This window comes from Mandrillus leucophaeus, unplaced genomic scaffold, assembly GCF_000951045.1.
Source record: "Mandrillus leucophaeus isolate KB7577 unplaced genomic scaffold, Mleu.le_1.0 Scaffold31, whole genome shotgun sequence".
NCBI lineage: Eukaryota > Metazoa > Chordata > Mammalia > Primates > Cercopithecidae > Mandrillus > Mandrillus leucophaeus.
The window spans coordinates 4,135,712-4,149,349 of record NW_012103254.1 but is presented as its reverse complement, the minus strand read 5'-3'; the positions used below and the strand labels follow the sequence as shown (position 1 = coordinate 4,149,349).

The 13,638-nt window shown below is 32.0% G+C and overlaps 1 protein-coding gene across 1 annotated transcript in view; it reads right to left on the bottom strand.

The window, feature by feature from the left end:
* The window catches only part of CDH9 (cadherin 9, type 2 (T1-cadherin)), a 175,678-nt gene that overhangs the window by 22,982 nt on the left and 139,058 nt on the right, over positions 1-13,638 (bottom strand). Inside the window, exons 4-7 of the mRNA XM_011987408.1 lie at positions 9,272-9,391; positions 8,513-8,680; positions 5,825-6,012; positions 4,670-4,923 (exon numbers count right to left, since the gene is read on the bottom strand). Of these exons, the coding sequence (XP_011842798.1) occupies positions 4,670-4,923; positions 5,825-6,012; positions 8,513-8,680; positions 9,272-9,391 (730 nt within the window). The remainder of the gene's footprint in view (positions 1-4,669; positions 4,924-5,824; positions 6,013-8,512; positions 8,681-9,271; positions 9,392-13,638) is intronic.

Sequence of the window (13,638 nt, the reverse complement as noted above, 5' to 3'; positions counted from 1 at the left end):
AAAAAGAGCTATTTATGACAGATCCACAGCCAATATCATACTGAATGGGCAAAAGCTAGAAACATTCCCCTTAAAAACCAGCGCAAGACAAGGATGTCCTCTCTCACTACTCCTATCCATTCAACATAGTACTGGAAGTTCTAGCCAGGGCAATTAGCCAAGAGAAAGGAATAAAGCATATTCAAATAGGAAGAGAGGAAGTCAAATTGTGTCTGTTTGCAGATGATATGATTGTATATTTAGAAAACCCCATCATCTCAGCCTCAAAACTCCTTAACCTGATAAGCAATTTCAGCAAAGTCTGAGGATACAAAATCAATGTGCAAAAATCACAAGCATTCCTATACACCAATAACAGACAAACAGAGAGCCAAATCATGAGTGAACTCCCATTCACAATTACTACAAAGAGAATAAAATACCTAGGAATACAGCTTACAAGGGATGTGAAGGACCTCTTCAAGGAAAACTACAAATTACTGCTCAAGGAAATAAGGGAGGACACAAACAAATGGAAAAATGTTCCATGCTCATGGATAGGAAGAATCAGTATTGTGAATATGGCCATACTGCTCAAAGTAATTGATAGATTGAATGCTATCCCCATCAAGCTACCATTGACCTTCCTTACAGAATTAGAAAAAACAAGTTTAAATTTCATATGGAACCAAAAAAGAGCCCTTATAGCAAAGACAATCCTAAACAAAAATAACAAAGCTGGAGGCATCATGCTACCTGACTTCAAACTATACTACAAGGCTTCAGTAACCAAAACAGCATGGTACTGACACCAAAACAGATATATAGACCAATGGAACAGAACAGAGCCCTCAGCAATAATGCCACACATCTACAGACATCAGATCTTTGACAAACCTGATAAAAACAAGAAATGGGGAAAGGAGTCCCTATTTAATAAATGGTGTTGGGAAAACTGGCTAGCCGTATGCGGAAAACTGAATCCAGATCCTTTCCTTACACCTTATACAAAAATTCACTCAAGATGGTAAAGGCCTAAACGTAAGAACTAAAACCATAAAAACCCTAGAAGAAAACCTAGGCAATACCATTCAGGACATAGGCGTATGCAAAGACTTCATGACTAAAACACCAAAAGCAGTAACAACAAAAGACAAAATTGATAAATGGGATCTAATTAAACTAAAGAGCTTCTGCACAGCAAAAGAAACTACCATCAGAGTGATCCCCAGGCGAACCACAGAATGGGAGAAAATTTTTGCAATCTATCTATCTGACAAAGGGCTAATATCCAGAATCTACCAAAACTTAAACACATTTACAAGAAAAAAATGAACAATCTTATGAAAAGGTGAGTGAAGGATATGAACAGACACTTCTCAAAAGAAGACATTTATGTGGTCAACAAATGTATGAAAAAAAGCTCATTATCACTGGTGATTAGAGAAATGCAAATCAAAACCACAATGAGACACCATCTCACACCAGTTAGAATGGCAATCATTAAAAAGTGAGGAAGCAACAGATGCTGGATAGTATGTGGAGAAATAGGAATACTTTTACACTTTTGGTGGGAACGTAAATTAGTTCAACCATTGTGGAAGACAGTGTGGCAATTCCTCAAGGATCTAGAACCAGAAATACCATTTGACCCAGCAATCCCACTACTGGGTATATACCCAAAAGATTATAAATCATTCTACTATAAAGACACATACATATGTATGTTTATTGTACCGCTATTCACAATAGCAAAGACTTGGAACCAACCCAAATGTCCATCAATGATAGACTGGATATACACCATGAAATACTATGCAGCCATAAAAATAATGAGTTAATGTCCTTTGTAGGGACATGGATGAAGCTGGAAACCATCATTCTCAACAAACTAACACAGGAAGAGAAAACCAAACACCACATGTTCTCACTCATAAATGGGAATTGAACAATGAGAACACATGGACACAAGGAGGGGAACATCACATACCAGGGCCTGTCGGGGGTTGGGGGACCTAGGGGACGGATAGCAGCATTAGGAGAAATACCTAACGTAGACGACGGTTTGATGGGTGCAGCAACCCACCCTAGCACATGTATATCTATGTAACAAACCTGCCAGTTAAACACATGTATCACATAACTTAATGTATAATTTTTAAAAAAAAGAAAAAAATAAGTAAAACAATATAAAACCAGAAGTTACATTTTTTTGAGAAAATAAATACATTTCAAAAAAGTTTTGTCACACTGATCAGGATAAAGCAGAGAAAAGTTAATGATATTAAAGATAGCTTTCATCACTACAGATATCAAAAGGATAATGTGAAAATATTTTGAACAACTTTATGTTAATACATTTGACAACTTAGATGAGATTTACAAATTCCCTGAGAGATAAAAAATTAAAAACAAAACTTAACTCATTGAATAATTAGATAACCAGAATAATTCTGAAACTACTAGAGAAATAAAATACATAGATACAACTCATATAAAAAACAAAATTACAGCCCCAAATATTGTCACTTTTAAATCCTACCAAACATTAAGAAAGCATTCTAATTCTATGCAAACTCTTTCAGAAAATTAAAGAGCATATTATATATCCTACTGTATTCTATGAAGCAGTACTTTCATTATCCCAAATTTAGACCAAAACATTATAGAAAAACAAAACTATAGAAGAGTATCTTTTATAAGCATAATGCAAAAGTGACTAAGTGGCTAATCTATTTTATAAAATAAACAGCCTTGGTGACCTAGAAGGGGCATCATGCCTCTTGCAAGGTGCCCAGCATTTACTGAACTCCTAATAAGCAAATATGCTGGATGAATGAAGAAAAGATAATGTGGATTATTATGAAGATTTGGTCTCATTCAGACTCAAAAATGTTCAATTGTCCAGCAATAACATGGCTCATCATCTAAGTTGATATAAAGTCATTGTTTACAGTTTTCTGACAATGTGTGATTGCACTGAAAAAAGTTACAATCGATTACTTCTAAAATGAATGTAGGATTTCTAGCATAGACATATGGTGCAACAGACACTAAGGAGAAATAAAGACACAACCAACGTTGATGATTTTTTTGAAACATGACAAAAACTATAAAACACAGACACTTATTGAGCATTTGCAGCTACTGGTATGATTAACCCCTTGTCCTTTAAAAAAGAGATGAATACTTATTTCCATTTCAGTACTGCAGAAAATGTAAAAATAATTTACACTCTTTTCTAATAAACCCTCAAACAAAAGACACCAACAAGCCCTCATATACCATTTCAATAAAACACAAATATACATTGCTTTGGATATGAACATGCTAGTGCATATACGTTGATCATTGGACAGCTAGATTAATTTTTCATTTTATTTCAAGAGTTTTAATTTAAGCAATATGAATATTTTAAACTAAGCATTTTATGTATTATGGTAAAAATCCTGCCAGACTAAAATGATCCCCAATAATAACAAGAAGGTGTGTTTCAAAATGATGTTAAACAATATAACAAATACATAATTTGATACTGATAATTTATTTTTTAAAAACAGATGTTCAGTGAATTATACGGTAATAAACCTAAAACTAACCCTAATTTTCAAGCTAATGTAAGCTCTAGGCGTTAACTACACATTGGATTTTATGGACTGTTTCTTAATTACAAAGGTTAACATGTTCTTAATCTCACCAACAAATTAAATCATCATTAAAATATATTTAGTGCAGCAATTTGCTTTGTAAATTAACATATTTGGATAGTCCTAAAATGAAAATTAAATGGTTATATATTTAGTATTGTGATTATTAATTTGCTATGTGTAAAGGACAACATGAAATGAATTTAACCATTTTTTTCCCTAACTAAATTTTAAGCAAAGTAGAATTTTAGATAATTTATTAGCTGCATATTTAACAGATTAATGTATTGTCTATCTCTTCAGCTGTCTATATGTTCCTCCACACATCCACCTATCATTATCCATCCCAAGCATTAATCTGTATACGCCCCAACTACATTTAAATTCCCCTTTGAACAATATATGAGATTCATTTATGTTTCTGACATATTTAAAGCCCTTAAAATGGTGAAAACTATTCAAAATTTGGAAAGATATACTATACAAATTAATACCTTTACCTTTCTTATTGACTTAAATGTCATTATCTCTTCAGCAATACTCTGTTATGAGAATATAATTGACATAATATTCTTCAAAAAATTTGATATGTGTTAGGCCTTAGTAACAGTTTTCAAAAGAAAATCATAATTTATAGGAAAACTTCTTTTCTAATTTATTTATTTAGTTCATTATTTACGTCAACTTTTATTTAACCAAGAGGGATAATGAGACAAGGACTACAGTAAGGATAAAGGTATTAAAATCATTGACTCTGGCATTAAACTGCTTGGTTCTTACACTCAGCTTTGCTAATAAACAATGGGCAAGTTACTTAAGTACTCGGAGCCTCAGTTTTATCATCTCCAAAAAACGTTTACAATACTATCTACCTTGTACCCAGAGCATTTAAAAGAGAGCCAAGCTAAGAATCTGTGGTCTGGAAGTGTTCGGTGTTATTACTGTGCTTGATTATACATTGTGCAACCATTTTTTCACACAGTTTGTAAATAGTGAGATTATTATATTTCTAAAAACATAATAAATGTTTTCAAAGTACTTACTTTATTAAATTGTTCCTGGCATCTGGGTCGTACGCTGTAACCTGTCCAATGATACTGCCCTCCTTTACATCTTCATCTACTTCTATCAAGTAAGAGACTTTACTGAACACAGGAGGTTCATCTATATCTTCCACAGATATTTTGACCACAGCTGTGTCTTTGAAAGGTCCCAGGTGCAAGAATCGTGGATCAGGGTGAGTGTTACTTGCATCCACTCTTAAAGTGTAGAGCATTTGATTTTCAAAATCTAAATTCTGAAGTTAAATAAAATAAAAGAAATTAGCGTAATTCAGAAGATATGACAACGGAAGACGATTTCAAAGTTTAATAGCCAGCGATTATACGAACAATTCTGTTTAAATGACTTTCTCAATGGTTGCTTCATAGGTATACGCAATAAATTTATAAATATGTGTTTTGCCATACACTTCACAGAGGGTTAACTTGATATAATGGCATACACATTGATTTTGATTCTCAGTAATATGCTTCATTTTTTTTGGTGACATGTAAATGAAGTATTATCTAATGGATTTATACAATATGTGTTATCATTATTAAAGTTATATAGTAACAATCAGAAGAAAAATATAAAATAGAAGTATAGAATAAAACTTATTTCTATTTCAATTATTTGAGAGCTTGTTGAAAGTAAGATATGCATAAAAAGTGAAATAAGGACAATATGAAATGATACTATTGAGCTGTATTATTAGATGTAAAGATTCAGAATGTTCTCCCACACTGCATTGAAAATCATGGCAACCAATGGAAAACACAGAGCATCTTCAGGTTGTATTTATTTAAATAGATCATCACACTTAACAATGAAAATATTTTGAAAAGTACATGAGATAATGATGGCTGCATGTTTATTTTTTCCTCTATGGAGAAATACAAACAAGTACCTTGAAGTTTATCTAATTTTAATTTGACTGTTTTCTAGTGTAAGCATGAGCACCTGAGGTTTTAAGTGTCAATTATGAAGACATTTAACTTGTTTGAAGTGATATCACAACTATTCCCATTTATCTGAAGGATAGACAGCATGTAAAAGATAGGAGAAAATAAATCCCAGGCTTTTTCCCCCTTTACTGAAAAGCAAAAATGAATTATAAAGCACTCAATGAAAAAATGAAGACAGTGAAAGAAAACCTGTTTGACAGTTATAATCCCTTCCTGTGTATCCTTGTCAGTGATGACATCGAACATGTCTGCACCATCTCCTTCAGCAATTCTATACTCCATCTCTGCATTTTCCCCCACGTCAGGGTCATTGGCTTTTATCCTTCCAAGATGAGTTCCAAGAGGTACAGACTCAGGGGAATTAAATTGATACGTACCTATAAATTAAGTAAGAGCTGTTTTGACATTTCATCTTTAGATAACAACCTTCTTTCATTTCCTCTGCATTTTTAACTTAAATACATTAATTTTAAATAGGGAGAGTTTTTATCATATTGAATTATAAGCTGTCAAAATTATATATCTATTAATTTGGAAAACTAATTTATAAAACAGAACACTCTCATTTTGTAAATGAGAAGTGTAAGTCCCAGAAAAAAAATTACAGAATGTCCTAAGGTTATTTAAACTATAGATGGTAGGCCTGATATAAGAATCCAGTAGTTTTGACTCAAAAGAACATGGAAAACAATTATTTACTGCTCATCTGGGGCTTTCAAAACAGTCATCACACTTTTTTACATGTATTCAGTTACATTTTTAAAATCCATTTATTATTTTATTCAGGAATAAAAAATAATGCCATACAGACCAATATTTCCTTTTTTTTTTTTTTTTTTTGCCTGTTTGTTTTACTTTTAATATATTTTAGTGGGGCATGGATTTTTCTATTTTTTGTAGGTTCACGCAAATATTATATAATATTCTGGTGTCCCTAAAAGCATTTTAGTTTCTGGCTACCTATTCAAGACACAATAGGAAAACAAACAAACAAACAAACAAAAAAACAAACAAACAAACAAAAAACTTTAATGTTAATGAAGGTCAGAAATATTTTTAAACATTTACAATGTGCTGCAGTCTATACAAGGTCAAAGGGCTTATATGCTAATTTATTTAATCCTCACACTAGTTCTCAAAGGACCAATTTAGCTGTATCATCTTCAGGGGCAGGCCTTAAGGAAATTATCCTGCAGACTTGGGAAAGGGAGAATGCAAAAACTAATTCTTTCTGATTTCAAAGTCTGTATTCTTTACAATTGATTTGGCGATTAAGAATATGAGTATATAAATCCAATTGCCTGGGTCTGAATTCTGACCACCTGGCCAGTTAGTTAAATTCTCTAAACTTTGATGTCCGCATCTAAGAAACAAGGATGATAATGATAGTAATTCACTCATAGGTTTGTTTTAGGGATGACATAAATTTAGCTCTGGGTGTAGTCCTTAACTATTGTAGTTCCAGAGTTTTGTTAACATTATTATAGATAGCAGAATTACAGAATGTCAAATTAAAAATGCATCGAGTATCACTCTTTATAAAGGAATATGAATGCAAAGTTTAGGTTTATGTTTTTTAGGCTTATTATTTATGTTCTCAGCAAACTTTATCGTTTTACATATATCATATAAATATGTCCACCAATCAAAGCTCGATAAAACATTTTAAATATAATTGGCCTGGAAAACTGTTTTACTGTTTTGAGATTAGTGATATGAATTTAAGTTTCAGCTTTTAATTGAATATTTCAAAATAGGACTCCTTATATATTTATTCTCTGCAAAATAACAAATTTCAGCGGAGAATGGAAATCTTTTTCTACAGGACGTCATGAAATGAAAAGCATCCATGGTTTAATGTCCATCTTAAAATGGTGACAACTGAAAGAGTGTTAACTGATGTAATCTTCATAACTTCGTAGCAGAGATACTACCAAACTTGAATATGTCTAAAATGCCCTCACAAATGTGGTAAACCATAACTCTATGGGCCACTAGGAAAATATAAAAATAATGCTAAATAAGCCAATCTGCGCTGATATTTTTACAATATCAAAAAGTCTGTGTTTCACAATCAATTAGATAAGAGATTTTAAGTTTTACATGCCAACAGGGTAGCTGAGGTAAGACAAGTGAGAGACACAGGATTTGAATCCAGATAGCCAGACAAGAGAGTCCACACTCCTAATCAGGAAGAGGATCCAAAGGAAAATGTTAAGACAATCTTAGTGAATGTTGAGAAAGGAAGTCTGGAAAACTTTATAATGCTTCAAAATTAGAAAAGTTAATTAAAAAGTTGCCAGAGAGGCCGAGCACGGTGGCTCAAGCCTGTAATCACAGCACTTTGGGAGGCCGAGGCGGGCGGATCACAAGGTCAGGCATTCCAGACCAGCCTGGCCAACATGGTGAAACTCCGTCTCTACTAAAAATACACAAATTAGCCAGGTGCGGGGGCGCTCACTGGTAATCCCAGCTACTCAAGAGGCTGAGGCAGGAGAATTGCTTGAACCCAGGAGTCAGAGGTTGCAGTGAGCCGAGATCACACCACTGTACTCCAGCCTGGGCGACAGAGTGAGACTCTGTCTCAAAAAAAAAACAAAAAACAAAACAACAACAACAACAACCAAAACTTGCCAGAGAAGCTTAATCCTTTGTTCTCTCACACTACATACCCCCCAAAATGATGAAAATAATCACCATCACTCTCTATTTGTGGGAAATTGTGATTTTTTTTTCTTTTTGTAGAGGAATGGATTGTGGTTTTTCCTTTATGCATCAACCAATAGCAAAACTACTAGCATGAAGCATGAATATTAAACTCGGCTACTAGTGTGTTTGAGAAGTTTTCGGACATGAGATCACTGAAACATTCCTTACTCTGGGGAAATCGAGGAGGGTTGTTGTTGACATCTGTCAGCGTGATGTTCACTGTGGTGGTTCCAGAAAGGCCTCCCATCTGGCCACCCATGTCTTTGGCCTGTATAACAACTTGGTACTGCTCTCTATTTTCTCTGCTCATGTCTGGTAATGCAGTTTTTATTATGCCTTTTGGAAAAAGCAGACAAAAGTTTTGCAATTAAATCGTTGAGTTTTAAAATTAAGCTAGACAAGACTCATTTTACAGAAGTTGATTATAACAAACATAAAATGTCAATGTATTTAAATATGTCTTTCAATCCATAACTACTTTAACATAATTCACAGAACAGGAAGGATTTTGCCATGGGCTATTGTTCATGAAATTGGTTTTGCTAAATCAATGTATTTATATTTTTGATTACAAAAATTAACTTCAGTCAAAAATCTTTAGACAAATACAGTTGTTTAATTTTGATAATTGTCACATCCAAGGTGTAAGTATTCTCTATGCCACATAATGTGCTGAATCTCTGTGAAATTTTGTATTTAGTGTTTCAGATTTAAACCCAATGAATAATAGTTTAAAGAGCTAAGGGTTCAAATAAGTTATTAAAATAATAGAAAGTTTGCATTTGTTCAAATTCAATAATGAGAGGAAACAAATAGAAACATAAAACTGAATGAATAATGATTTAAAAATATTTTTAAAATCTCTAAATTAATTATGCATCTTAAAGTATTGTACAATAAGAAGTCGACCAAGTTTAAATGTTGTACCTGATTCTGGGTCCACTGAAAAATATGGCTGTCCTTGCAATATGCTATAGACCACTTTGGCACTATTTCCATAGTTGGCGTCATCTGCATCTGTTGCAGTTACTTGTATAACAGATGTACCTACATGAAACCCCATCCCCAAAAAGAGACATTTACATACTTCCAAATTTGAAATAATCTTTCTTAAAAATATGTTGCTGTCAGTGTTTTGTATTAGACAATGTTGTATGTTTGAAGAAATTTATTTAGATACATCCCCAAAAAAGTTACTTTTCTTTCTCATTTTCTACAAACTTGAGTATTTCTTAATTTTTTTGTCTAAGAAAAGTATCAAAATATATTTATCAGTAAGGTGAATATAATGAGATTAGTTAATACATTGCATTTTTAATTGATTGGAAATGTTTTCGGGCAAACATTCTTAAAATGAATATAACACACATGAAATTTGTAATTTAATACATTTGCTGCTAACTGGAAACATGCATTTAAAAGACGAATCTAACATTTTTTAACCTGCTACTGCTTTTTACTCTGATATATTTGACTGTGAATGGTAAATAAAATAAAAAATAAAGAGACAATTTATATGAAGAAACAAACCAAAATGCTGTAAAATTGACTTGCAAGATATTTTTTGTTCCCAAGATATATCTAATTATGAAGGGCCTATGCCTCTCTTTTAAATATATATACTATGGTTGCTTATGATTACCCTTATTGATATGCTGCATAATACTGGTTATTTGATGCACATTTGTAAATCATTATTCTCCAAAAGAAGCTGTATGGTGTGTAATTCTGTGTCACAATCGATACTGCAATTTCAACTTACTATCTAATTTCATATCATTAAATTTAAATTATGTTACATTTTGTTTCAAATCTTTCAAAATATAGAAGTGCTTTAAAAGCAGGGATCAACATAATAAAATATACTGATGAATTTTTCAAATTATTTTTTCCTGAATTTCTATAAAGATTCAAAGCATGGTTCTAACATCACCCTTAACTGAAGCCTACTAGGTGTGCCCTTGGACAAAGCTACATTGTAGGACATTTTTCAGTATATTTTACATAATTTCTAAAAGTTAGAGTCTGACTCTTACACACATTTTAAAGTTTTTGAAAACAGGAAGATTCCATATTGGCTCTACCACCTAATTTAATAGCCCACATACATTACACACTCAGTAACTTGTCTAATTGAATTACGGTGGATGTTTCTCAAATGTTGTGTGTATAGGTGTATGCCGATTCCAAAAATTAATATATAGTAATTAAGATCAATATTGACAGCTCATTTCCTGTCAATATATTTGAATGTTAACACATGAATTGAGCAAGACTTTTTAATGTTTTCTCAGAATTAATTAGCATAACGATGACAACTTGAGCTCATTCTCTTGAGGCCCCTGCTTTCTCAACTGTAATGGAATTGATGTGTCCTGTGAGTGAATGGAAACATTACATATTTACTTAATCCATCCCAGTTGTAAGCTTTTATCATTAAAAAATTATCCACCCATGTGTTTATTAGATGAAAGCAAAAATGATAAAGTGATTTTATTCCCCCCACACAAATCACTTTATGATGTGCAGAAATTCAACAGTGTTTTTTTAAAAAAATTTACATGTAATGTCCTTTTTATATAACCCTATATGATATATATTAGAATAAATGTGGTTTTCACAATTGGAGGTTATTGAAATATGAATTATTAAGCATTACCAATATGCTGAAAGTACAAGTAGTTCGTTCATCAATTTTAGGACGTTTCTTGAATTACCCCTTTTATTTTTATTTTAACGTGAGCATTACTGTAAGCTTTCATAATGGGTACAGGTAAAAACAATCTTCTATATTTATTTGACTGTTTCAAATAATATTTTTGTGGAATTTTAGTTTTGATTATTAGCTCTGTTAATGGATAGATGATCTTTGAAGTTACGCCAAGATGCATGACAAAGATAAATAAGTTAATATAAACAACAGAAATAAATTCTATGATGTGGCCAAAAAGCTGAAAGCACACATGTAAAATACTTGTTCCACCTGTCAGAGCTCTGGTAATACTTAAGAATGCTTTTAAACACTGGTAGTCACTGATAAAATATCATTGGTATGTTGTTTTTTAGCAAACTGAGAGACAATGTGTTGGATTATAGGGAATACACAGTTATAGTTTTTTCAGAAGTGTAATGACTCTTTACACAGTTAAAAGTATTTAGTAATAAAATTAAATAGAAAATGGTTTATATGTTTTATGTTAATTTTATAAATGTTTGTTTATAAAGAAAAATAAAAGACAATACACATGGAAATTTACATCCCTCTAAATTTTCCAAAATATGTATAAATTTTATTTGTTCTTTAGTTATTTAAAATAAATATTTTATTTTCATATTAAAGATAAAAATATACTAAGTAAAATATAGTGAAATTTGAATGACAAATTTATATATTGCATCTCATATAAAAGAGATGAACACGATTTTGAGATCATTATTTTTGCAATTCACATTTTTATAAGAGTTTTGCATATATCTTAAATAGAAACTATCTTAAGGAATCAAAGAAGTTTACTGTAATTCTTAATTCATTATTTACTTAACTATATAATTAATAATCTTTAGGAAAAATTCCAAAGACATTTTGTAAATCGTGAAGAAATGTTAAAAGCTGATAAATAAATAACTTGGTGGCTAAAGATTTTGGGGAACCAAAAGCATTCCTCTGGATATGGAAGAAAAATTCATCAATATTAGTATTATTATTATTTAAAGATAAGAAAAGTTTAGATTACACAATGTGACCAAGCTATGCCAGTTGGTCTTACGTATATATTTATACGTATTAGAGGAAGTTAAATCAATTCAGTTTATTACACTATACAAAATAAACTTCATATACAAAAGAAAAAATCCCTCTATATATTTGTGCCTTATATGCAAATATGAAAATGTTTTGAATCTAGTGTTTGAAATATTTGAAATCGCAAATGTAATTGACCCCATGACCCCAAAACATAGGTAGCCTAAGGCCTCCCTTTTGAGCACTGTAGAAAACAGACTGGAATATTTTGACTTGGCTCAATGTGAGAATAAGGTAATGAAAGTTACAGAAAGTGAAAAAGGAGTTTATTCTTCACACCTCTCTATGAATCTGGTTTGGATAGAGTCAACTGTTTGCTTCTGCCATAGGGCAATGACAGCCATTAACTTGAGGACCAGAGGTAAACAGTGCCCCTGACATAAATGTTTGTGCTGTGGGGGCCACTAATAAGAGAAGTGGGGGTGATGTTTTCAGACAGTGTCGTGGAATTATAAGGGGTCCATTAATTAGATGTCCATGAATTCAAATCATGCTTTGTTACATACAAGTTTATTTTCCTGTGAAATGCAAACTCTTTAAGGGCAGAGTCCATATCTAATTTGTTCAACGTTTTATATTTAAAATCCAGCAGAGAATCTAGTGCAAAATCATAAGAACTAACTTTCACAGAATGCTTAATGTAGACTAGGCATAGTTCTCAGCACCTGATTGATTTTTATTACTTTATCTTCATGATACATTTGGGATGTGGGCCTTGGGCACATAGAAGTTGCTAATGACCACAAACCCGGTGTGTGATAGTGTTGGACTAGGTCTAAGTCCGTTCTAGATATATTTGGTCAAGAAATTTCCTTATAAATACTTTACCAAATGGCCTCTCTCTGGTGTTACAAACATAATTGGATACATTATTGAATCCACACGTAGTGAACCTCTGGGACATGAATAATTCATTGCCTGAGTTATTTTTATTGTCTGTAAAAAAAATTACAAAACGATTCCTGGTTGGGGGTCAAGGTGGTAGGATAAGGACTAGATAGGTTTTTGAGAGTGAAAGTAAGGGAAATTTCCAGTCATTGAGAAAGGATGCATCCCAAATCACCAAATTTACACAACAAGAATTTGCCTAGGTGAAGACGAAAGCATGCACATGAAGCAAGTTGATAGAAAATATTTAATCAATAGTATAATGATTACAAGAAATAAAAAAATGCAGAAAATAGAAATAGAAAAGGAAAATACAAAACGTTGTAATCGAAATGTATCCCATTATCTTTAAATATATATCTTTATATATCTTCCAAATTATGTGTTCTGATTAGAATATGCTAATGTATTTCAGATTTCATGAGTTTATTGGAGTCATTTTAATTTAACTGAAAATGGGTTGAGCATTTGGCACTAAAAATCCAATGTGAAATATGGCATATGATTGTGACAGACAGAAATTGAAGCAGAAGGAAACAACAAGGGAAAGAGTTGTTGAGAGAGAAGAGGAAGAAACAAATAATTTAAGAAATAAAAATGAATG